At 32.6% G+C, this 23,635-nt stretch overlaps 1 protein-coding gene across 1 annotated transcript; it reads right to left on the reverse strand.

Moving 5' to 3' along the window:
• Nucleotides 1-1,906: 1,906 nt before the first annotated feature.
• Nucleotides 1,907-23,264, reverse strand: LOC120350304 (very low-density lipoprotein receptor-like). The gene is made up of 4 exons (XM_039422953.1): nucleotides 23,240-23,264; nucleotides 21,221-21,379; nucleotides 14,922-15,035; nucleotides 1,907-2,178 (listed from the first exon to the last, which is right to left on the reverse strand). Exons 1-4 carry the CDS (start codon nucleotides 23,262-23,264, stop codon nucleotides 2,063-2,065), a joined length of 414 nt encoding a protein of 137 aa, XP_039278887.1. The 3' UTR covers nucleotides 1,907-2,062.
• Nucleotides 23,265-23,635: the final 371 nt, after the last annotated feature.

The following is a 23,635-nucleotide window of genomic DNA, read 5'->3' on the forward strand; positions in this document are numbered from 1 at the left end:
GTTGACTTTGTTAGGTTGGCTCCAAGTTGAAGATTGAAATGCATTTATCGCGGAAAAATTGATTGGGCACTGCTACTTCAATCAGAGCTATTACTGGGAATAAAATATATCGCCTGATATGGCGAGCGAAGCGAGCCCGCTGATCTAATGTTTAACGGGGGTCCAGGGGGCCGAGCCTGACGGCTAGTAGAATATATGAAAAGGAAATACGATACCTATTGTATAAGCTAATGTAAGCAACTGGTGCAATTGCTTGCACTGGTAATACTGTAGATATGATAACTACTCGTAATTTACACTAGGTCATCATTTTGATGATGCATTGTATGATTGAATAATTGATTCCTTGAATAAAGAATAAATTAGCTTCTATGTGGGTTTTAACAATACGAATAATAAAATAATTCATTCAATGATGTTTCATACAACTTTTCCGTTTTGACAAAAACAATAATTATAATGAAATTATACTAGTAGTTCTGTGAACAGTAGACCTCACGCAGTATTATCATCCACAAGTACCGGATGTCACTTGTTTTAAATGTTAATAAACTCAGTTCACGTTTGAATTTTATTCCATATGATATAATTAATTCATCCAATTCCGTGATGATCTTTCTATCTGATGAAAATTAATTTTTTACAATCAAAAATGTTATAATTTCTCCAGCATTATTTAGTTCATTTGTTTATTTTTAATCACCTATTAAATTAGATTTTTGGAAGGTGAGAATATTGATACTAATGGGCACGCATAATAATACCAAGACTGCAAAACAAAATATTGGAACCAAAGACCTTAAAGCTGCGATTAGACCAAAGTTATTAACAAAATGTTTATACGTAACTCAATCCTTATTGATTATATTAGATTGGACATAACTTATCATACACATGATGAAGATGTGTGTTTGTCAAGTTCAGTTCAATCTAATAGAATCTATGAGGATTGAGTTATTAACATTATGTTAGTTATAACAGTGCCTACTATAGATATTATCTTAGATGATATCTATAGTAGGCTGTGTGTAAACCCAGCTTAAAGATGCATACCTCTTTAAGGTATTTGATTGAAACTATAGACCTTATACAAAATACAGTAATAGACTGGCTTCTCCACACATCTGTGTAATCACATGTCAGCTGATTTATGATGAATAATTCTATAGTCTGATTTTTACTCTAATATTGGCGTATGAAGGAGGCTCCTTTTTCTTTTTATATTATCCTTGAAATGCAAAATTTCCAAAAACCTTGTATATACGTCGACGCGCAATTTAAAAAGGAACATACCTGTCAAATTTCATGAAAATCTATTACCGCGTTTCGCCGTAAATGCGCAACATATAAACTTTTAAACATTAAGAGAAATGCCAAACCGTCGACTTGAATCTTAGACCTCACTTCGTTCGGTCAACAAGCATACTATATCGCAAGATTTCAAGTAATAATAACAATTGAAAAAAAATGAGGGGTTGTATTAGATGTGTGTTTTGAGTACTTGATGGCGATATGATTATGATGATTATAAAGATAAAGTTATAGCAACTGTAAGGTCTCTGTAGGTTCATTCACATTGATTTTATTCACTGATAGACAAGGCAGAGAATTGCACTATTCATCAATAGATTAATAATTGAACATGGCTTTCACAAGAGTCATCACTAGTTTATTTGAAAATATTACATTAAAATCAAATAGAGATTCCACCTTATTCCCCACACTGATAAGCTACATTAAGCTGCGTTCACACTGTGTAACTTTGTTATAAAAAATTGGTTATATAACAACTTTAACAAAAATGTTATGAATTCATGTAACTTTGTGTTTTAAAACATAATTTCGTGTTATATATAACAAGTTTTCCCTTTAGCTACGTTCAAACTGTGTAACTTTGTTATAAAACGTTATGGTTATATAACAACTTTAACAAAAATGTTATGAATTCATGTAACTTATTACATGTAACTTTGTGTTTTATAACATAATTTCGTGTTTTATAACAAGTTTTTCCTTTCCCGCACGACGTCGGTAAATATCAAACAAAAAGTATAACTTTTTGTTACATGTTACAAGTTATAGAATGGAGTTGAAATAGGTGGTGGAGTTGAAGTAGCTGAATCATCAGCTGCTTACAGGCGCGGATCCAGGGCCCTGACCTGTGGGGGGGACCCCCACCTGAAAATTGTTGAGGTTTTTAATCGAAAACAGCATTTGAGAGCTTTATTTGTTGAAATTGATTCGATTTTTGAACTTTTTCATTTAAATGCTAAAGTCATGATACTTATTTCTGCAACTACAGTACTTTAAATATACATTTATTCCTGCATTTTATATTGTAGTTCTGATTTTCAATATATTGTTTGGGTACATAAATTTCCTTGTGCTAGATACAGAGTGGCCCAAAAACCTTGTATTTTCGGTTCATTTTCCAGTCTTTTTTATGTTATTTCCGCCAAATCCTGTAATCGATCAGAAAAATTTGCTCCCGCCTTTTATTTAGATTATTAAATTACTAATAAAATGTGATTATTCGGAACTTTCTATCCTCAATGAGTACTGACTTACAATTTTTCAAAAATAAGTAAAATTAGAAAAAAATCATTTTGATGAATTTTAGTCTTTGATCTACAATATCTTCCGATTGTCACCATTTAAATGTATAATTCAAGATTCCTCTGAGCGTAGTTTTGTGCTCTATATGCTCTATCTTATATATAGATTTCCAGGTAAACCTGACAACAATGATCCTTGTATTTTGGAAAACACCTGAGTTTTAGCTTCATTCATCATCAGCAATAACTCCATTGTCATAACATTGAGATTTCGCACCATGATATAAGTTCATTAGATCATGTTCTATGAGAATCACCCATTATATGCTCTTAATGTAGTGGAGAGGCGCGTATGACACCTCAAGAATCAAAATTTCAAACACTCATAACTTTTGACTTTGACACAATGATCAGATCTCATTGTACCACAGCTCATTCTTCTCAGCATGTCAATAAGGCGGTTCCAAATTACGCATTACATGTGAAATTCGACCAAAAAATAGAGAAATTCATCCTTGAGTGTACCTACTTTAAACAGTATTTCAATTCACAAAAAAATACTAATTTCCTTATTTAAAGCTGCATATTGTGAAATACTCATCATCATCATCATCATCTTACGTACAAGGATTAGGTTAATGCCTGTTCCGACTTACTAACAGCTTATTAATATCTATATTAATTTGGATTATATTATATTATATATAATAGATTGGATTAAATTAGATTATATTAATATCGGAATTTTGGGTTGTGAAATACTTCGGATAAAATTTCAAAATATGGGAAAGTATTTCTTCTTTCCACTACAATAAAGAATACCTTCGATTCCAGTATTATTAGTCAGTTACAACTGATTTTAAAAAGGGCGATTCAAGTTTTACATTTTTTCGCGATTTTTCTGTTAAGAGTCTGATACATCAAGAAACTCATGATTGATTCCAAATTGTAGACAATTCATCCTCTACGAGCTCATAATTGCCTAAAATTCATCTTGAATCACTGTTCCCTATCATAGCACTGCCTAGACCGTTAATTTATGGGAAAAGTATCTTCGATTTCTTGATTTTTTACGATCGAATCTTACATGACGATTATATTCTTCCGTGTGCAGCAACTAAAACTGGTAGGAAACAATTCAAATTCAATTCTAAAATTCAAGATCAAGTCTTTTTTATAATAATGGGATACCAAGATACATAGCTTTGATTTGTAATTTCTTTGTGTATTGAAGTACTGGTCAATCTACACTCAGGGATGAATATTTCATATTTTTCGATCGAATTCGACTCATGAATAATCATGAAGCATTTTTTTGAACCACCTTGACCAGCCGAGAAGAATGAGCTGTGGTACAATGACATCCGATCATTGTGACAAAAGTTATGAGAGTTTGAAATTTTGATCCTTGAGGTGTACCCTACTTATGCGCGCCCGAGGGAAGAAGAATTGATTTTTTAAGCGTTATTAATGTTATTTAAATAAACCTTATTGATCTATATCAAAGTATAATCAGTTTCTCTTCGAAAATTTCATACCAAACTCATCGGAAGTTCAAAATACGTTTCCAATCGGTAAAAGAAGTGATAAGTTTCAAATTTCCAATATATTCCCAAATAATTTTTAAGGAATAAGATAGGACTATAATGTTTGTTTATAATCTTAATGGCGGATTTGTACCACGTGACAGTCAATGGCCATACTTTGAGTAATATAGTTACTGTAGAGACCCGCAAACATGTTTTGTTTTATAACATGTTACAAATTCTATTTTGTCAATCAAACTTTTGTTGTATAACAAAAGTTTTATAACTTATTCTTCTAACAAAAGTTAAATATAACAAAGTTTTATAACAAAGTTACACAGTGTAAACGCAGCTTTATATTTACTACAGTACATAAAGTCACCTGTTCGTTTTTACTATTATACAATAATGGCAATTATTGATAATTATACAATATGGATAATTATAGTTATAATAACTAATTATAATACATGAATAATTGACCCAGCGAAGTGAGGTCTAAGATTCAAGTCGACGGTTTGGCATTTCTCTTAATGTTTAAATGTATTTATGTTGCGCATTTACGGCGAAACGCAGTAATAGATTTTCATGAAATTTGACAGGTATTTTCCTTTTTAAATTGCGCGTCGACGTATATACAAGGTTTTTGGAAATTTTGCATTTCAAGGATAATATAAAAGGAAAAATCTGGTGTGGTACACTCACACAACTTTCCTTGCTCATATTTGAAACTACGATCCGACTTTTGTATATGTGTATATATAATTGTTTTCAGAGTACTTTTTCCTTTGTGTAAATTGTGAAATTCGATGATTTTTTTAGTCGTCATTTTTTTAAAGTCGTCAAAACAGCTGTTCTACAGATGAAATATCTGGACTATGTGTTCTTTTTATGAACTGCGCAACCTACCTACCTCATGCACGAGAAGGAGGTTACTAAGTCCATTTCTCAACGGTGGGGTGGACCCCCCATTAGTTTTCCAGTAAGGAGACTCATGCCAGTTGATAGAGCTGATAAATAACTATACAGAGTTTGAATTTGAAAAAATCGGTCGAGTTATATTTGAGAAAATCGTGAAAAACATGTTTTTTTAGTAATTATCCGCCATTTTTCTCAAGAATATTACGGAGCTCCTGCAATTCTCCCAGAAATGAGACTCATGTCGGTTGATAGGGCTTATAAATAGCTATTCATGTTATAAATTTGAAGAAAATCACTAGAGCAGTTTTCTAGAAAACCGTGAATAACATGGTTTTTTAGTGATTATCCGCCATTTTTCACAAGAATATTACGGAGCTCCTGCAATTTTCCCAGAAATGAGACTCATGTCAATTGATAGGGCTTATAAATAGCTATCCATGGTATGAATTTGAAGAAAATCGTTAGAGCCGTTTACGAGAAAACCGTGTAAAACATGGTTTTTTAGTAATTATCCGCCATTTTTTCCGCCATTTTGAATTCAATTTTATTGAATCTCTTATCGTCAGATCTTCATGGTATAAGGACCTTAAGTTTGAAATTTCAAGTCAATCGGTTGATTAGGAATAGAGTTATCGTGTTCACAAACATACACACACACACACACACACACACACACACACACACACACACACACACACACACACACACACACACACACACACACACCACACACACACACACGAAAATCATGTTTTTGGACTCAGGGGACCTTGAAATGTATAGATAACTTGAAATTAGGGTACCTTAATTTTTTTTTGGAAAGCAATACTTTCCTTACCCATGGTAATAGGGCAAGGAAAGTAAAAAGGAGCCTCCTTCATAAGCCAATATTATCGTAAAAATCGGACTATTGATTTATTCATCATAAATCAGCAGTCTAGAGGACTATAATACTACCCGTTCAAAAACATCGAACATCTTGGAAATTTATCTTTCCATCAACGTTAGTAGACAGTTGACTATAATACTACCCGTTCAAAAACATCGAACATCTTGAACATTGTATCTTTCCATCAACGTTGTAGACAGTTGCAGCCAGACCTGATAACAGCGCTCACACTCACATTCCGGGACGACACGTCAAGGTACGATAGGACAGAAAGCTCTATGATTATTTATTTAGGATTTTTTCTAGACATTTTCAATTGATAAATTATTTATTAATTTTTGAGAAAACATTCAATGTAACTTACTGATCGCGAGGTCTACTGTTCACAGAACTACTAGTTATAATTAAGCTAAGATAGTTATACAATAATGCTAAGCTATATTCAAACCAGTCGTAACTCCCTGGTTTTTGAGTATTTTCAAAAATGGGACTAGAGCTTTAAAGAATTTGGGGGGGCTGAATCCAAATCCGAAATCAGAATCTTTCTATCTTTATTTTCACGAGAGTTAGCAATTCTGAAATTGCGATTAGTCATCGGCTGACGCTCGCGATTCAGAAAAAATCTGGTGTGGTACACTCACACAACTTTCCTTGCTCATATTTGAAACTACGACTTCTGTATAATATGTGTATATATAATTGTTTTCAGAGAACTTTTTCTTTGTGTGAATTGTGAAATTCGATGATTTTTTTAGTCGTCATTTTTCAAAGTCGTAAAAACAGCTGTTCTACAGATGAAATATCTCGACTATGTGTTCTTTTTATGAACTGCGCTACCTACCTACCTCATGCACGAGAAGGAGGTTACTAAGTCCATTTCTCAATGATGGGGTGAACCCCCCATTGGTTTCCCAGAAAGGAGACTCATGCCAGTTGATAGAGCTGACAAATAACTATACAGGGTATGAATTTGAAAAAAATCGGTCAAGTTATATTTGAGAAAATCGTGAAAAACATGGTTTTTTAGTAATTATCTGCCATTTTTCTCAAGAATATTACGGAGCTCCTGCAATTTTCCCAGAAATGAGACTCATGTCAGTTGATAGGGCTTATGAATATCTAGCTTATAATAGCTATCTATGGTATAAATTTAAAGAGAATCGTTGAAGACGTTTTCGAGAAAACCGTGAAAAACATGGTTTTTTAGTCATTATCCGCCATTTTTCTCAAGAATATTACGGAGCTCCTGGAATTTTCCCAGAAATGAGACTCATGTCAATTGATAGGGCTTATAAATAGCTATTCATGGTATAAATTTGAAGAAAATCGTTAGAGCCGTTTTCGAGAAAAACGTGAAAAACATAGTTTTTTAGTAATTATCCGCCATTTTTTCCGCTATCTTGAATTGAATTTAATTGAATTTTTTATTGTCGGATCCTTATGGTATAAGGACCTTAAGTTTAAAATTTCAAGTCAATCGGTTAATTAGGAATGGAGCTATCGTGTTCACAGACATAGACACATACACACACATACACACACACACACACATACACACACACACACACACACACAAACACACACACACACACAGACCAACACCCAAAAATCATGTTTTTGGACTCAGGGGACCTTGAAACGTATAGAAAACTTGAAATTCGGGTACCTTAATTTTTTTTGGAAAGCAATTTTTGCCCTATTACCATAGGTAAGGAAAGTAAAAAGATAGCTCCAGAGCTGCAACATAAGCGGCATGAGCGACAGACTTGTGGACGAAACTGGTCTCTCGCCTCAACGCGTACCTACCGTGGCCTGTCGAGCGCGTTTAGCATGCTAAGTAATGAGACGCTACATCAAAGATTTGTTGCCTACTTGTAATTTGAGATGTTGCCAGTTGTAGCGAGTAGCTTCCATGATGGCCGGGGTCTTAAAACGGTGAGTTTTTGTTTCGCTCTACACTATAGTCACAGAATAGATACAGAATGGAAACTTGTAATCAAACGCCTATCTAACAAATGCTTTTTACATGACCCCAATACTAAACACGTCACGTGACCTTGGGAAGTTCCAATCCTGGTCTTGAGGTCTTCTGATTGGCTTGTGGCAGTGAACGAGATCAATTGATTCGGATCATTAAAGTGATCCGAGCCTACCATCAATACTATTACAATGCGGCGCTTCCTAACAAGATGGCGGATTTTGGCGTCAGGGTATAGCCAAGTTTCCTTACTGTATGTATACTGTGCTATAGTATAGTGTCAAATATATTTCAGGATATTAGACCTATAATACAATGATAATGATTCATCTTGACAGTACCCCTAAAGGTCCTTAATCAGGATGAATCTCCAAAAAAATATCGAAAACAACAGGAAATGTTTCTAGAACGTTAAATAAGTAATGTGAGGTGCAGCTGAAAAGAAATACCCACAAAACTCTGGCGAGAGGCAGCACCTATAAGGTCAATTATCAGTAACAAATTCAATGTCAACTGAATTGAAATTCATTTTGCCAGTTCTTCACGCATCAAAGAGGGTTTCTTGACAGTAAAATTTGCTAAACTCATCTTAAAATTTGATGCAAAGCAGTGATCAAAGGTTGCACTAACGGAAAATCGAGTAGAGAAAAGCTTAATGTAGTTGTAGAATGTGACGCTAGATAGCGCTGGCCGCAAACATGATACAAACCACCTTGATACTGTATCATTCAACATGCAACAGGATGAAGTCTTTGTTTCTTGTATTGAATGAAGTCTATGCTGTTGTATTCTGTAGTCTAGCATAATAAGGATCGTGATAAGTCGAAATCACAGGCAAACACCTCGGAAACAAGATGGCCGCCAAAATTTTCAGGGTTTTGCTATATCGCTTGTATTTCAATAACAGTTCAAGATATTCAACCGTTTTTCTAGACGAAAATATTTAAGAAACCTTCCTCTACAATTTTTATCTCATACAATTTTCCTCTAAAACGCATATTCTTTAGCTATAACCTTCAAAAGCCCAAAAAAACTTTTTTTCTAAATTTGTTCAAATTTCATTCAATTATAACTTTCTTTGTGCAAGACATACAGAGAAATTTTAAAGCTATGAAATTTAGAGCGTTTCAACTTTGGAACGATATACCTTCATGCGCTGAACGTCAAAAAATGAGTTCTCCAGCGCCCTCCAAAGAAAACCCTGCATGATTTCTGGTGCGTTTTTCCTCCATACGCATAAGGTAACAAGCTAGAACTATAAAATCGACTTTTTCATGACTACTTTAAGATAGAGACTTGCAAATGGTCTCAATCTCTTCGTTACAACAAGACGAATAAGAATATTGATGATGGAAACAATGAAAATATTCCACATCATTAAAAAATACAAGATGGCGGTCATTATTGACAGAAATTTTTATATCGCTTGTTATTCAGTTACTGTGAGAGATATCGGATTGATTTTACCACCAAAGTGTTCAGAATTAGCCAAACAATGATGTTCGAGAGAATCATCTCATTTCGACCACTCTTTCCATTATTTATTCAACTTCAAAAACTTGAAACATACATTTTTCGGGGACAATATTTCACTTTCCATCCTGCATATGTATTCGTAGTGAACAAAGACTAGTATTATTGGCACAGTGTTATATAGAATATTCCTGAAGCTTCAAAATTACATCTGGTTGGAGGCTGTAAGTCCATATTTTACGGCTGGAGCGTCATCGGAAAAAGAGTAAAAAGTACAGTTTGCAGCGGAAAACATGCTTTTTCCACTAAAAGCCAATCCCAACAATTAGAAAACCGTGTAACTCATGACTCCTTGAAGGTAACTTGAAGGTACAGACTTGGGAATGGTATCAATCTCTTTATAATGATGTGTAGAAAGAGATTATCCAAGATAGCAATCTCAAAAATGTTTGACATCATGAAAAAACAACATACCGGCAAAAATATGTCGATTTTCAAGAAATCGTGAGTAACTCTAATAATGTCGAGGATATCGGATCAATTCAGCCATCTGGAAGCTCCAAAATGAGCATAGGCTACTACAATATCCGAAAGATTTATCCAATTGCACCAACTTTTAATATGGTGAATATAACTTCAAACTCTTGAAATCAGATTTTTGGCCACCGTATTGGATTTTTCTATGATGACAAACATTTTTGAGATTGCTGTCATGAATAATCTTTCTACACATTATTATGAAGAGATTGATACCATTCCCAAGTCTGTACCTTCAAGGACACACTCACATTCCGGGACGACACGTCACGGTACGATAGGACAGAAAGCTCTATGTTTATTTAGGATTTTTTCTAGACATTTCAAATTGAAAAATTATTTATTAATTTTTTGAGAAAACATAACAACATGTCAATGTAACTTACTGAGCGCGAGGTCTACTGTTCACAGAACTACTACGGTAGTGGTTCACTAGACAGCTAATTTATGATGAATAATTCTATAGTATGATTTTTACGGTAATATTGGTGTTCGAAGGAAACTCCTTTTCCTTTTGTATTATCCTTAAAATGCAAAATTAAAAAAAAACCTCACGTATACGTCGACGCGAAATTCAAAAAGGAACATACCTGACAAATTTCATGAAAATCTATTGCTGCGTTTCGCTGTAAATGCGCAACGTATTAACATTTGAACATAATATTATGAACATTTGAACATAAAGAGAAATGCAAAACCGTCGACTTGAATCTTAGACCTCACTTCCCTCGGTCAATTAACAAACAAGAGATAAAAAGAGCACTATAGCGTGGTTCACGTTATAAAGTCAGCACCCGATATTAACATTGATTTTCTATCCATGTCTGTCATTAGACAAAGAAGATAGCTCTTACTTTTTTCCTACTTCTCACCGTTGTCAAATCCTTTGTTGGCTATTAAGAGACATAATGAACTACCAGACTATTAAATCTCAATTATTATGAAAAATGTATCATTAAATCATGAAATATATATTTCTCGGTTAATGTACTATATTTGAGATGAAATTGATCATTGTTGGCATGAATCATCAGTTGTGTATTGTTGTATTTTATCAGATACACCAGGGCCCTGTTGCTCCATATAATATAAAAGTTAAATATCGGGGGACCGAGCTTTGCTCTGCAGTACAAAAGCATACAAATATTATAACGAAAGAGGAAATTATAATATAATATTTATAGTTTATAGAACGATAAACTATTTTTGCTACGATATTTGTTAATTTACCATTTACTATTCTACACTAATAGCATCTAGTTACTATTTTGGACTTTCTAGAGTAAAAATTTAGCCCAACATTCACAACTATATGATGAAGTTTCCACTTGAGAGTTACTTCTAATATTCTACTATCCAAAAAAGGAATGTTATTCATACACTATGAAGACTGAAAATTTATTATCATTGCTACTATTAAGTCTCATCACATTATAAACAAAAAATCTGGTGTGGCGCACTCACACAACTTTCCTTGCCGTTATGAAAATTTATCACCTGACGCTAGTGTTCCCGCGCATCTCAAGTCTACTATTCAAAGATTTGAGTCAGCTGGTGACAGGGCAATAACGCTGGAGACACACATGAGGTCTGCTATCTCTTCATAGTGAATGATATTTAATAGAATCAACAATAATTTGCAATTGAATAATCACATCTTCTCGAATTTAAAGCTTATTTTCAATTTTAGGTGAAAATGTTACTGAACATTAATTGTAGAGATTTTCATGCTCAATCTACTCCACTTGATTTTTTTTTGTTCAAATTGTATCTGAAGCCTGATAATTGAGAATCTAAAATAAAACTTTGCATAGATGGGGCTAAGCTCATGAAATTTTTACAGATATGGGACTTAAGGCAGTTGATAGAGCTTATCGATGACTATTCCAAGTATAACTTTAATCGAAATCGTTGGAGCCGTTTTCGAGAAAATCGCGAAAACCCCTGTTTTTGACAACATTTTCGCCATTTTAGTCGCCATCTTGAATCACATTTGATCGTAATTGTTCGTGTCGGATCCTTTACTATTGTGAAGACCTTACGTTCCAAATTTCAAGTCATTCCGTTGATTGGGAGATGAGATATCGTGTACACAGACTCACATACACTCAAAATATAAAAATACTACACATGCAAAGGCCAACCAACAGCTGTGTGCATCTGCCAAAAAATTGTTGAAGAAGTAAAGTAGAAATTAAAATATTTGAAGAATTTGGAAATATCACAAAAATATGTTTCTATTTTGAATTTGATTATTGTTTAGTTATTTTTAAAGTTATTTTTTAGTTTATACTTTCTTGTTTTTATTACATTACATATTGTCTTTTTCTTTATTTATTTCGAACTTCGAATGTCATAAAAATTCCTAGTAAACTTACCTAATTATGTTCTTAATATTGTTTTTGTGATTGGGCACCCGCCGAAAAACCTACAGGTTTGGCAGGACCCTAAATTGTTTTTTTGAAATTGTGAATAAAATTTGATTTGATTTTTGATTTGATTTTGTTTTTGATTAATTATAATTAATTCATCTTTCAAATTGCCATACATGACATCAAACCCCATTCAATTTTTGAAATATTATTTTGTGAATTGGAAATCTGGTCGCGGATTTAATTAATATTAAATGTAATTGATATAAAGGGAGAAGATCTCCAATGTACAAAGATGAAACGTGTGTTTTATCACGTTTCGTGAAGGCAATATTATGTTTTTTTGCTCCATGCTATACAAACAAGAGTGAGTCTACTTTTGGTCTGTGAATCAAGGCTGCATGTTTTTTTCACATACCTAATTGGTTACCTGAAGAATTTTGTCTTGATAATTCAATTATAGGCTGTCACAGTTCGGGCAGTTTAAGCCTGCATAATAATTATACAATTATTGTATTTCCAGGATTTGAATCTTGTAGGGAAAACTGGTATTTTGATTCAATCAGCTGCCAGAAGATTTTTTTTAAATATGTTTTTATTTAAAGTCGGGAGTGGTTTAACCGGACCTTGAGGATCAGGCCAAGGGACAATTTTCAAGGTAAAGTAAGATAATAGCGAGTTTTCCTAGGGATGAGACCTAGTGCTATCGAATTTTCATATCATAAACCTACATGTTCCAAATTTTGAGAGAATCGTTAGAGCCGTTTTCGAGATCCGGTCACATACAGATATATTATAAAAACATAAAAACATCTAAACAGCTAAACATATAAACATAAATTGCTCATTTAATAGTATAGGATAGATGAATACTTTCCTACTCCAATAACCAGCTGACTTGATGTATTTTCAGTTTGTATTTTACCATGCAATAGATCCCAGGATGACTTGAATCACAGCTAGGCCTACCGTATCTACCAGGAGGTGTTGGAAATTGAAGCTTGACATCTTTGCCATTATCTATCATATCCTCTGATCATATAACGTAGATCTCAATAAAGAATACCCACTTTTCTTTTTAGGGCTACTACACACATTGTGTCCCATATTGAGACACAATGGAAGTTTCCAAGTACTCTTTTATTTTATCACAACACACAGTTTCAATTTCTTAAGAGCTATTTTGAAGGTTTTGCAACTTAGAGTCGTTTCTTGCATCCCCTCCACCATCACTCCTCATCTCTCCAGTCATCCTCTCGCAAACATCTGCATTCCATCTCTTTTCCAACATTGGCCGTCCATATTTTCCTTGGCCTTCCTCGTTTTTGATGGTGGTTTGGAGTCCATTCAAATGGTATTCTCTCTGTATTCATTCGGCGTAGTTCCATAGGTGGCCATACCATTCACCTGGTTCTTACCAATGCTACTTAGTATATTTTCTTTCTTTTATCGTTTTCAGGTATAACTCTTTATTTATGAACCATAATATTGAAAATGGTTCTTGAAGAGTTAAAACTAAACTTGAATTTTAAAAAAACTTTTGAAGTGAAAATGCACTTACTTTTGTATAGTGACGATCGTTTCGACCTGTTGTTGGTCATCATCAGACTGTGGGAATTCACTCAGATGACAAGGCTATGTGTGGTAAGGGATGAAGGTGGTGGAATAGGTTGTGGTGGGGGTTGGGTTGGTGGATACTTAGTGAGGCGGTAATTTTGAACTGTGGATTATTTTGTCAAAGAGTGTGTGGGAAGAGAAATTTATTTGATCATTTAGGAGACTGTTGGGAAACTGTTTTGTGTGGTTGTAGATTTTGTATTGTTCCAATACATTGAGTTTTCTGCTTTTTTGTGAGATATGGAGGATTTCAAGATTGGTGGCGATGTCGGTGTATGTGTGGTAATCACCAATGGTAATCACCAATCTTGAAATCCTCCATATCTCACAAAAAAGCAGAAAACTCAATGTATTGGAACAATACGAAATCTACAACCACACAAAACAGTTTCCCAACAGTCTCCTAAATGATCAAATAAATTTCTCTTCCCACACACTCTTTGACAAAATAATCCACAGTTCAAAATTACCGCCTCACTAAGTATCCACCAACCCAACCCCCACCACAACCTATTCCACCACCTTCATCCCTTACCACACATAGCCTTGTCATCTGAGTGAATTCCCACAGTCTGATGATGACCAACAACAGGTCGAAACGATCGTCACTATACAAAAGTAAGTGCATTTTCACTTCAAAAGTTTTTTAAAATTCAAGTTTAATTTTAACAGTGAAAAAGTATGGATATACAACAGAGTTAAAACTAGTTGTGTTGTGATGAATGAAAGGCTACTTGATAAATTTTATTGTGTCTCAATATAGAATATTGCACGACCAGAATTAGAAAGAGACAAGTTCTAATTCTACGAATTGGATAAATTGTTAAGTGTGGTGCACACTGCACAGCGGTGCGGATCCCGTGACGGCAACGAGAGCGCGACAATTCCAACCATACGAAATTGACAACCATATTCAGATTTGGCTTTGAAAATATTCAATAAGCTATGGGCTTTCCTCAATGAATAGGACTCTCAATGGCTATTGTAAGGAACAAAATGTATAGTTTTATATTTTTCCAATAGAAATTGAATATAAATTTTATTTGCTCTGACCTTCTGGACAATCCCGTTCGTCGAGACCGTCGGCGCAGTCCCGGCGTCCATCGCACTGGCTGGCTAACGGGATGCATCGCGACACGTCACAGCTGAACTCTTGTGGCGTACAACCTGAAATAATACAAAATTCGTACATTAGTCGCTGTACAATGTACGATCACTAATTTCCTCTCATATGTGATGGTAATATTCTTTATGCAAACAAAAACAATATAAATATAAGGAGATTAACAAGGATTTTTATTTATAGAAAATAACTAGTAGGCTACCCTTGTAATATATATGTTTTTTCAATTATACACGAACAGTTCCGACGTTTATGTCATTTCGTTAGTCGTGTACACTTTAAAAGAAATGGAAATTGATGAGAAATTGCATTTATTCAAATGTTAATGAATTATTATTATTACACGAAAATTCAAATTGAACGTTGTAAATCACCCCGAAGACTTCTGCTACTACAAATATTGACAAACAGGGTTAAAAGATAGATAGAAGCTCTCATCGAGTTTTCATCTAGCTGTCAACCCTGTTGTCAATATTTGCAGTAGCAGAGGTCTTCGAGGTGATTAACAGCATTTGATTTGGATTCTCGTTTAATAATGATTATTCATTAAAAGAAACACTATAGTTATTATCTATAATTGAACATTGAAGTGGCCCTATTAAAATACTATACAAGAATCTTATAGAATACTTTTCATATCCGGATAGAATACTTTAAATGCATAGCCTACACATAGTGAGGTTAGTGGTAAAACTGTCAATGTGATTTTTTCAAAAATGTAGTGTTGTGCTTAATAATGACAAAATAACAAAATATTATCACTCAAAAAACTGCCCTACCCATATTAGATGATTGTAGGAATAGTTTTACTTAAAGAAAAACACAGTATTATTTTTGTGACATTCACATTTATTCGATTTAAAAATATTCGACTGAGTCAAATTTAATTTAACAGCAGAATTTGACGATATATGTGTGATTTTATTAATTTATTAGATTTGTTCAAAGGACTATAAACTCATCTAATGGATGGTGATGTGACAAAAATAGAACTGTGTTTATATTCAATTATGGAGAAATTCCACAATATCAATTCCTATTTATAAAATTTATATAGTTTTACTTTTACCACAAACCCTTCATGATTGACAATATATTTTAGGTGTCAGTTTTATTCTGTGAGGAGATTTTCATTCGTTGAGTGAATACTAGTCTACTAGTAAAGGTACCAAATTTTTGCAGAAATAGCCTATAACCACCATATCCTGGATTCTATGGAATTCCTCTATAACGACACAATATCTAAAGTAGACTATTTTAGCAACAAGAATAATTTTACTCAAGAGCAACTCATATTTAATTTACATCAATATTTGCAGAAATCTATTTGATTCAAATATATATTAGAATATTATAATTGAATTAATTTCTGTTCAAGAATACGCCTATACTAGTGTTGCTAGTGTACTAGTGACAATTCATTTCTAAGTATTGTTGATCTAATTATCGAATTGTAGAAATATCAATTTTTCTAGATAATATATTGATTAAAAGGCGATAATCTTCGGATTGAATTTCATAATAATTATATAGTCTAGTACCTGAGCCGAATCCATACATATTCAAATATTAGTGGTTAAAAACCTGAGAAAATGTCCAAAATAATTTACAATATAAATGGAAGTTAGTGATGACATTTAAAATTTGTTATAATACAAAATTATTATATGAAGCTATTACAGTTTGTTATAATAAAACTCACTAAGATTATTAAAATAGCACAGCGTGGGTTTTTATGTACAATAACCAAAAAGCTTATTAATATAAATATTATCAATATAACCAACAGCCATTCACAGGCTGTTGTACTTTGATTAGCCAAACGCGTAATAATATTATCCAGATAATATTGAATTAGTTTTTTCAGTACCTATAATCGACACTCAATAGATTTTCAAATACTCAAACCCCTTCTTCGAGACAGTTTCTTGTTTTTAGACTTAACTTATTTATTTCGACAAGGGAGTTTTCATATAAGACTAATATCTCTGTTTTTATTCCAAATCAATAAGCATAATCTCGATTGAATAGCTTAGAATCTGGTTATTCCATTCAAAATTAGGTAATGATATTATTACCTAGTGGTTTACTATAATCCAGAAGCAACATTCAACCCACTAAATATGTGTTATTGCTCACAAAATTTGAAACACTTTATTTGACGTCATGGAAATTCATCTACATCTTTGAAATTATCATTCTCTATCTACTTCATTCTTATTATCATCCTCTTTATATTATCATTTTAGAAGTATTTTTACAATTTAAAAATGATTTTTGTGTGTTTTGAATTGTAAATTGAGTGTGTAACTGAAGAATGTTGAAGTGACACATAACCTGGGCTGGACACTAATGGATGAACGTGCATATACATACACAATCATCAGCGAGAGGCTCCTAACATAGAATAAAACTATAAAAACCCAATAACAATGAATGAAACACTGGAAAATTACAAATTACAATGATAGAGAAATAATTTGATCAATGTAAGTCGACTGTGTATGTGCGCATGCTCATTCAACCGTTAGTGACCAGTCTTAAATAAGGTGCATACTGCGTACAAACTTATACTACACGAAAACGCACATTCAACTTTTTATCAGCTTATTAATTAGATCTGTATTTGAAACATGAGCAATAAGATACAGATAATTATAATCAGCTGATGATAAGTGAAATGCGTGTGTTCGTAGCGCATAAGGCTGTACGCAACTTTAAGTACCCTTGAAACTTCATCCTACTTCAATCAAAAACTTATTATAACACACAATTCTATATACACAGGTTGCATTCTATATACATGGTTAGCCTTTGAAGGCCCGACAATACAATAAACCGACCGAGTACCTCTGAAATACCATCTCAATTATGTAAAAAGAATTATATACATCAAAGAAAACCACACAATTCTATATACACAGGTTGCATTCTATATACATGATTAGCCTTTGAAGGCCCGACAATACAATAAACCGATCGAGTGCCTCTGAAATACCATCTCAGTTATGTAAAAAGAATTATATACATAAAAGAAAACCACATAATTCTATATACACAGATTGTTGTATGTTGGTCCTTTGAGCCCGACAATTCCAAACCTCTGCAATATCATCCAAATAACAATAACAATATAAAAAAGCATGTTATATCACACCAAAGAGAACCACACATTTCTATAACAAGTTGACCCTTGAAGGTAGAACTATTCCAAACCAGCCGATTACCGCTGAAACTTCATTAAAATGGAGAAAAAATATTATTACAAATAACACTACAAAAAACCACGAATTTCTATAAGTTGACTCTTGAAGGCCCACCAATTTCAAACCGACCAATTACCTCTGCAATTTCATCCAAACAGCAATAGAGGAAAAATGTTAAGGCTGTGCAAAGGCTAAAAATGAACTTTCTACTGGTGATATTTTTAAAAGTTTTTCGATTTCTAAATCATCAAGCTATCAAAATGGAAAATTTTTCACAGGAAAACATTTTTTTCCGATCATTACTTTTTGAGATATGAGCGCCCTAAGTTTAAATTTTTGGGAAAGAACATTTCAAATTCGATAATAGATAAATCCATGAGATTTAGAGGATCAATTCTTCATAGTATTTTTGATTGAATAAAACAAAAACTTTTTGAAAATATCAATTTTTGAGAAAGTTATTCAATTTACCAAAAATGATCAAAAATAAATAAATAAAAGCTATATTTTTAGAAAATTTTTGTTTTATTCAATCAACAATAGCATGAAGAATTTATTCTCTAAATCTCATGGATTTAACTATTATCGAATTTGAAATGTTCTGACCCAAAAATTTAAACTTTAGGCGCTCATATCTCAAAAAGTAAAGATGGAAAAAATGTTTTCCTGAGAAAACTTTTTCATTTTGATAGCTTGATGATATACAAATCGAAAAACTTTGAATAATATCACCAGTACCGTAAGGAGTTTATTTTTAGCCTTTGCATAGCCTCAAAGTACCTCTGAAACTTCATCCAAATAAAGAAAAAAATGTTATTACACCACAGAAAACCACTCAGTTGTTAATAGCAGTAACAGCAGCAGCACAGCAACCAAACAGCCCTAGAAAGACACGCGACAAACCATGACAGTTTCTCTCGTCGAATCCGTCGGGACAGTCACGCTCTCCGTCGCACACTTGGTCGCCGCATATGGTGACGTCACTGCCCTCGCAGACCACTTGGTCGTCGGAACGACAGAGCTTGGCGTTGGGACGCCCTGCCTCTGGCACCACGTTCGAGCCCTCTGCCTCTGCCGTGTAAGCCGTGCGGTTCGCGTCCACATTGTGAGCGGAGGGAGGCACAGGAGAGGCTAGACATTTCCAGTACAATTCTTCTTTGAAAAATATGAACTTTTAGTTTGGTATTATAAGAAAAAACTTTAATCCTATCTCTTTTGCATGAGTGAGCCTATACTAAATAGAAGTACTCATTTTTTATTGTAGTTATTGATAGTTAAAATCATAGTGTTATTGATAGTATTTGATGGTTTATTGATTTTGATAGTATATTAATAATTTATTATTTTCATTTACTAATCTATTTGACAATTTCAAAGTTTATTGGCTTTCAATATTATGCTTGAAGTTATTGATAAATAGATTTTAAATTTTAACAGGCTATTTGGTAATTTTAGAATGTATTGGTAGTCAGGCTTATCATTTACAACCATGCTATAACATTTATAATACATCTCCAAACAACACTGTCTTGTCAAATGCGCATTATGAAAAACTCAACGAACAGAATCCATATTATGAGGCTGTTTGAGAAAAAGTTAATAATTGATGTATAATTTAAATTGTGTATTATTTTTATTCGTCACTATAGTATCAAAATTCATATACAACTTCATCTGCGGAAGTCAACTCAAATAAACTTGGATGGGATCGACATAAAATTCAAAGATCAGACATAGGCTATTCATTTTATTATTAGAAAGAAGTTTTTCTATATGCTTGTGTTCTTAAATCTATGTTTTAGCCGGGATATTATCTGTGATAAAACCAGTTAAAACGAGTGAATATTCGCTAGTATTCTACAGGGCGTTATTTTTTGTTATTGTGCAGTATTAATATTAAATCTAACTCTTTCTGTTAGCGTATAAACATTGCAAACAGAAACTTTACAGAGATAGGAGTTAAAATAATGTTAATTTAATAGAGGAGAATGCTTCAATAGTAGAAATACGTATAATCATCTTAAAATAGGAACTAGTTTAGATTTAAATAGCAAATAATAAAATTATATTCAATTCTATGAATTTTTGAAGTGGATTTATATTTTCCAAAGTATATTGCAGTTGACCAAAATAGTTGGGTAGCAGCTCGTCTAGTAAACAAGAATCATAATTTGTGTTCAATCTTATGTCTTGTTTGATGGACAAATCTGTAAGGGTTTCTCCTTTTCCAATTACATGAACAATATTGAAGTTATATTCTTAATATGTTGGATACAGTTTACGAGTTTATTGATTTACATTTTCCTTTTTGACTAGGAGATGGAATACTGATGCACGGAAATAAGTGTGAGCTTCATAAGTAGATGTACAGTGAGAAATGAACTATTCTTTTTTTAGTGTAAGAATTATGTCCCAGATTCCTTCAAGTTTGAAAAAAAACATAAGGTTCATTTGGAGATTGAACTTGACACCCAATCCACATTATGAATAACTGTTCAAATTCAATAATTGATAACATTAATGGAATCTATTCATGGGTTAATTATTGAGATTATAGAGTCAATTGTTACATTCTGAAGGTGGAAATTATAGGTACTGATCACTTTGAAGAAATATAACCACAGCCACCAAGAATAGATCGATAGAATCTTTCAAGAAATTGTCTTTATAATCCAAGAAATCAGATCATAATAAGCTTTAATAAGATATTTAAGTATCAGCTTCTAGCACCTAGTTGAATCACAACAATTAATTGATGCTATTGGATCCCTTTCAACTATGAAATCTACTAAAATCGTAACAATGTTGAATTAGACATATTCGAAAAGAGAATGATAGATTGATATATTTTATCTTTCGATTACATTCAATGTAGATATTTTAAAGATAGGAACCCCAAGAATCATGACCAAAATCAGTCTTGAAACTATTGGTTATTTATTATTATATAATCTTTAAAAAATATCCATTATATGAAGTCCTACCACTGTATCTTATCTATAAGAAATAGAAAGGAATCTTACTTGAAGGTGGGAATTGGTAACAATTTTGTTCATCATATCCGTCGGCACATTCCTCAATACCATTGCACCTGGCCTCTGCAGGCAGGCAAATCCTGCCATAGTCCTTTGTGCTGCACTTTATCTCACCAGGAAGACATGCATCTTCGGGCTCAGGGGGAACTGAATTAAAAAGGTGACAACATAAAATAAATTAACATAACTAATCAAAATAATAAATCATAAAATTAAAAGAAATAAACAATAATGGTAGAAAATATGTAGAATATGAAATAATAACACCGGATAAATGAAATAGTTTGGCATAAACAAATCAATAAACTAAATCCAGGAAGAAGTTTTGGGCTTGCTCCAGTCTTTTCAATCCAATAATATGATGTTATAACCTAATAAATAATGGGATAATCTGCGATGAATTGGTCTGAACAGAGTTGGACACCTTGAATTCTGGTGACTCAACTTAACAACACTTGAAATTATCAATGAAAATGATATATTCCACTAATAAATGAATAACACATCAAGTTTAGAACTATATAAGTTTTCCAATCTAATTAAAATCTCAATTTCCAATAAATATGTTTATATTTCACGACTGAAAATAATATTATATCAAGTTTCAGACTATGACATTTTCTCACTAAAGTTTATAAACTTTAATCAATACGTTCTGATAAATTTAAACTATGCTTCATGTTTTGAATATACTGTATTAAGTTCACTGATACAATTTTATTCCTATACATATGCAAACTTAATATTATACTAAATACTAAAATACCTATAAAAATACCTAAAAATACCTATACTAAAAACTTTAACAAAATCTAAATAATGAAGTAAATTATTTCCTGCATGGGCTGCAGCAATGAATTGTGATATACCATTCATGTTACATGCAGCCAACATAAAAAATCAAAATTCATAAAATTATGAGTGGTTCTACATTATAGTGATTCAGGATTGCATGGAACAACGTTGGTTAAATGGAAAAGAAACTGAACCCAAATAAGTATTCATAACCAAGTTTGTAGAGTGAATATTGTGTATGTTGTGGAACTTTTCCATAATTGAACGGACTTGAGATGTTGTCAAAAATAAAGTGGATTTTTTGACAACATCTCAAGTCTCTTCTATTATTTATAACTAAATATCCACAAAAAGTATTAGGAGATGTAAGCGATAAAAAGAGAAGAAACTTGTATTAAGCTTCAAAAAAGGGAGCAATACTCAATTCAGTTGTATTTGATACTCATGGTAGTGAACAAACAATGTTATTACAGAGAAGGTTGATAGATTTCGTATTGAAAAACTCTAAATTGAGTTCATCATCCTGTTCATGAACGCCAAATCTTTGCAATAAAGCTATTAGTATAGAGATAGAGATACGTTATATTGCCATTTTCTTCTATTTAAAATAAATATAGCGTATTATTTGAGGCAGATCACATTCTAATATTCAATAAGAATTGCAATAGCCATTAATATTGTACAATTATACAATATGTATGCAAATCTGTGGTATTGGGCTAAATTCTAAGTAGACCATATTTGAGACAGGAATTCAACTGGTGTGAAATCAGTATTTATACAACATTTTTGCACAATGAATAACAAATCATGAACAAGATAGAATAATAAATAAATCAATGTAACTTTTGATCACTTTGATCACACTTTGAAGTCTCGATAATCTTAAGTTAGTTGACAAGAAAACTGTGGATTTCAGTATTGTTATTTCGGATTTATAAATATTATACTTTATACACATTGAAATGAAGAAAGGTTAAAATCCCAAAGTTGATGAAATCATATACTGTTTAATGATAAATAATCATAACCTACTGTATATTTTATTCCCGCTGCTATTTGCTTTCTTGTAAGTTGGGGTTTTCAAAATTAATTTTGTCTTTAAAAAAAGGAGTTTTCAAAACTAATTTTGTCAGCCCATAAATTATGTCTTACACTAGAATTGAACTGGATAGAGAATCTACTCTGATTATGAAATAATAATTATTTCACCTCGATTGAGTAGATCTCTAACCATTTCAATTATAGTGTAAGACATAATTTATGGGTTGACAAAATTAGTTTTGAAAACCCCAACTTACAAGGAATAATTACTATTTAAATTAATCATTTCACCACGATTGAGTACATTCTCTATCCAGTTCAATTCAAGTGTAAGACATAATTTATGGGCTAACAAAATTAGTTTTGAAAACCCCAACTTACAAGGAAGCAAAGAGCAGCGGGAATATAATATACAGTAGCTCATTATAATCAAGTGGGATGAATAAGAATTGTGATCAAATCAGAATAAAAAAGGGAACAATAACCTAATTCCAATTTTGATGAAAATGAAGTGTCAGACAGATAATCTGTACATACTTTTACAAGAACAAAAATTCATAAATT

This window comes from Nilaparvata lugens, chromosome 3 (assembly GCF_014356525.2).
Source record: "Nilaparvata lugens isolate BPH chromosome 3, ASM1435652v1, whole genome shotgun sequence".
NCBI lineage: Eukaryota > Metazoa > Arthropoda > Insecta > Hemiptera > Delphacidae > Nilaparvata > Nilaparvata lugens.

Excerpts from the sequence above, each read along its gene's own strand:
- LOC120350304 (XM_039422953.1), bottom strand. The coding sequence starts at position 23,264 with ATGGTTAGAGATCTACTCAATCGAG. Across the intron at positions 21,380-23,239 it reads TAGAGATCTACTCAATCGAG|TTCCCCCTGAGCCCGAAGAT; the intron begins GTGAAATAATTA and ends TTTTTAATTCAG. Across the intron at positions 15,036-21,220 it reads TTACCAATTCCCACCTTCAA|GTTGTACGCCACAAGAGTTC; the intron begins GTAAGATTCCTT and ends GTATTATTTCAG.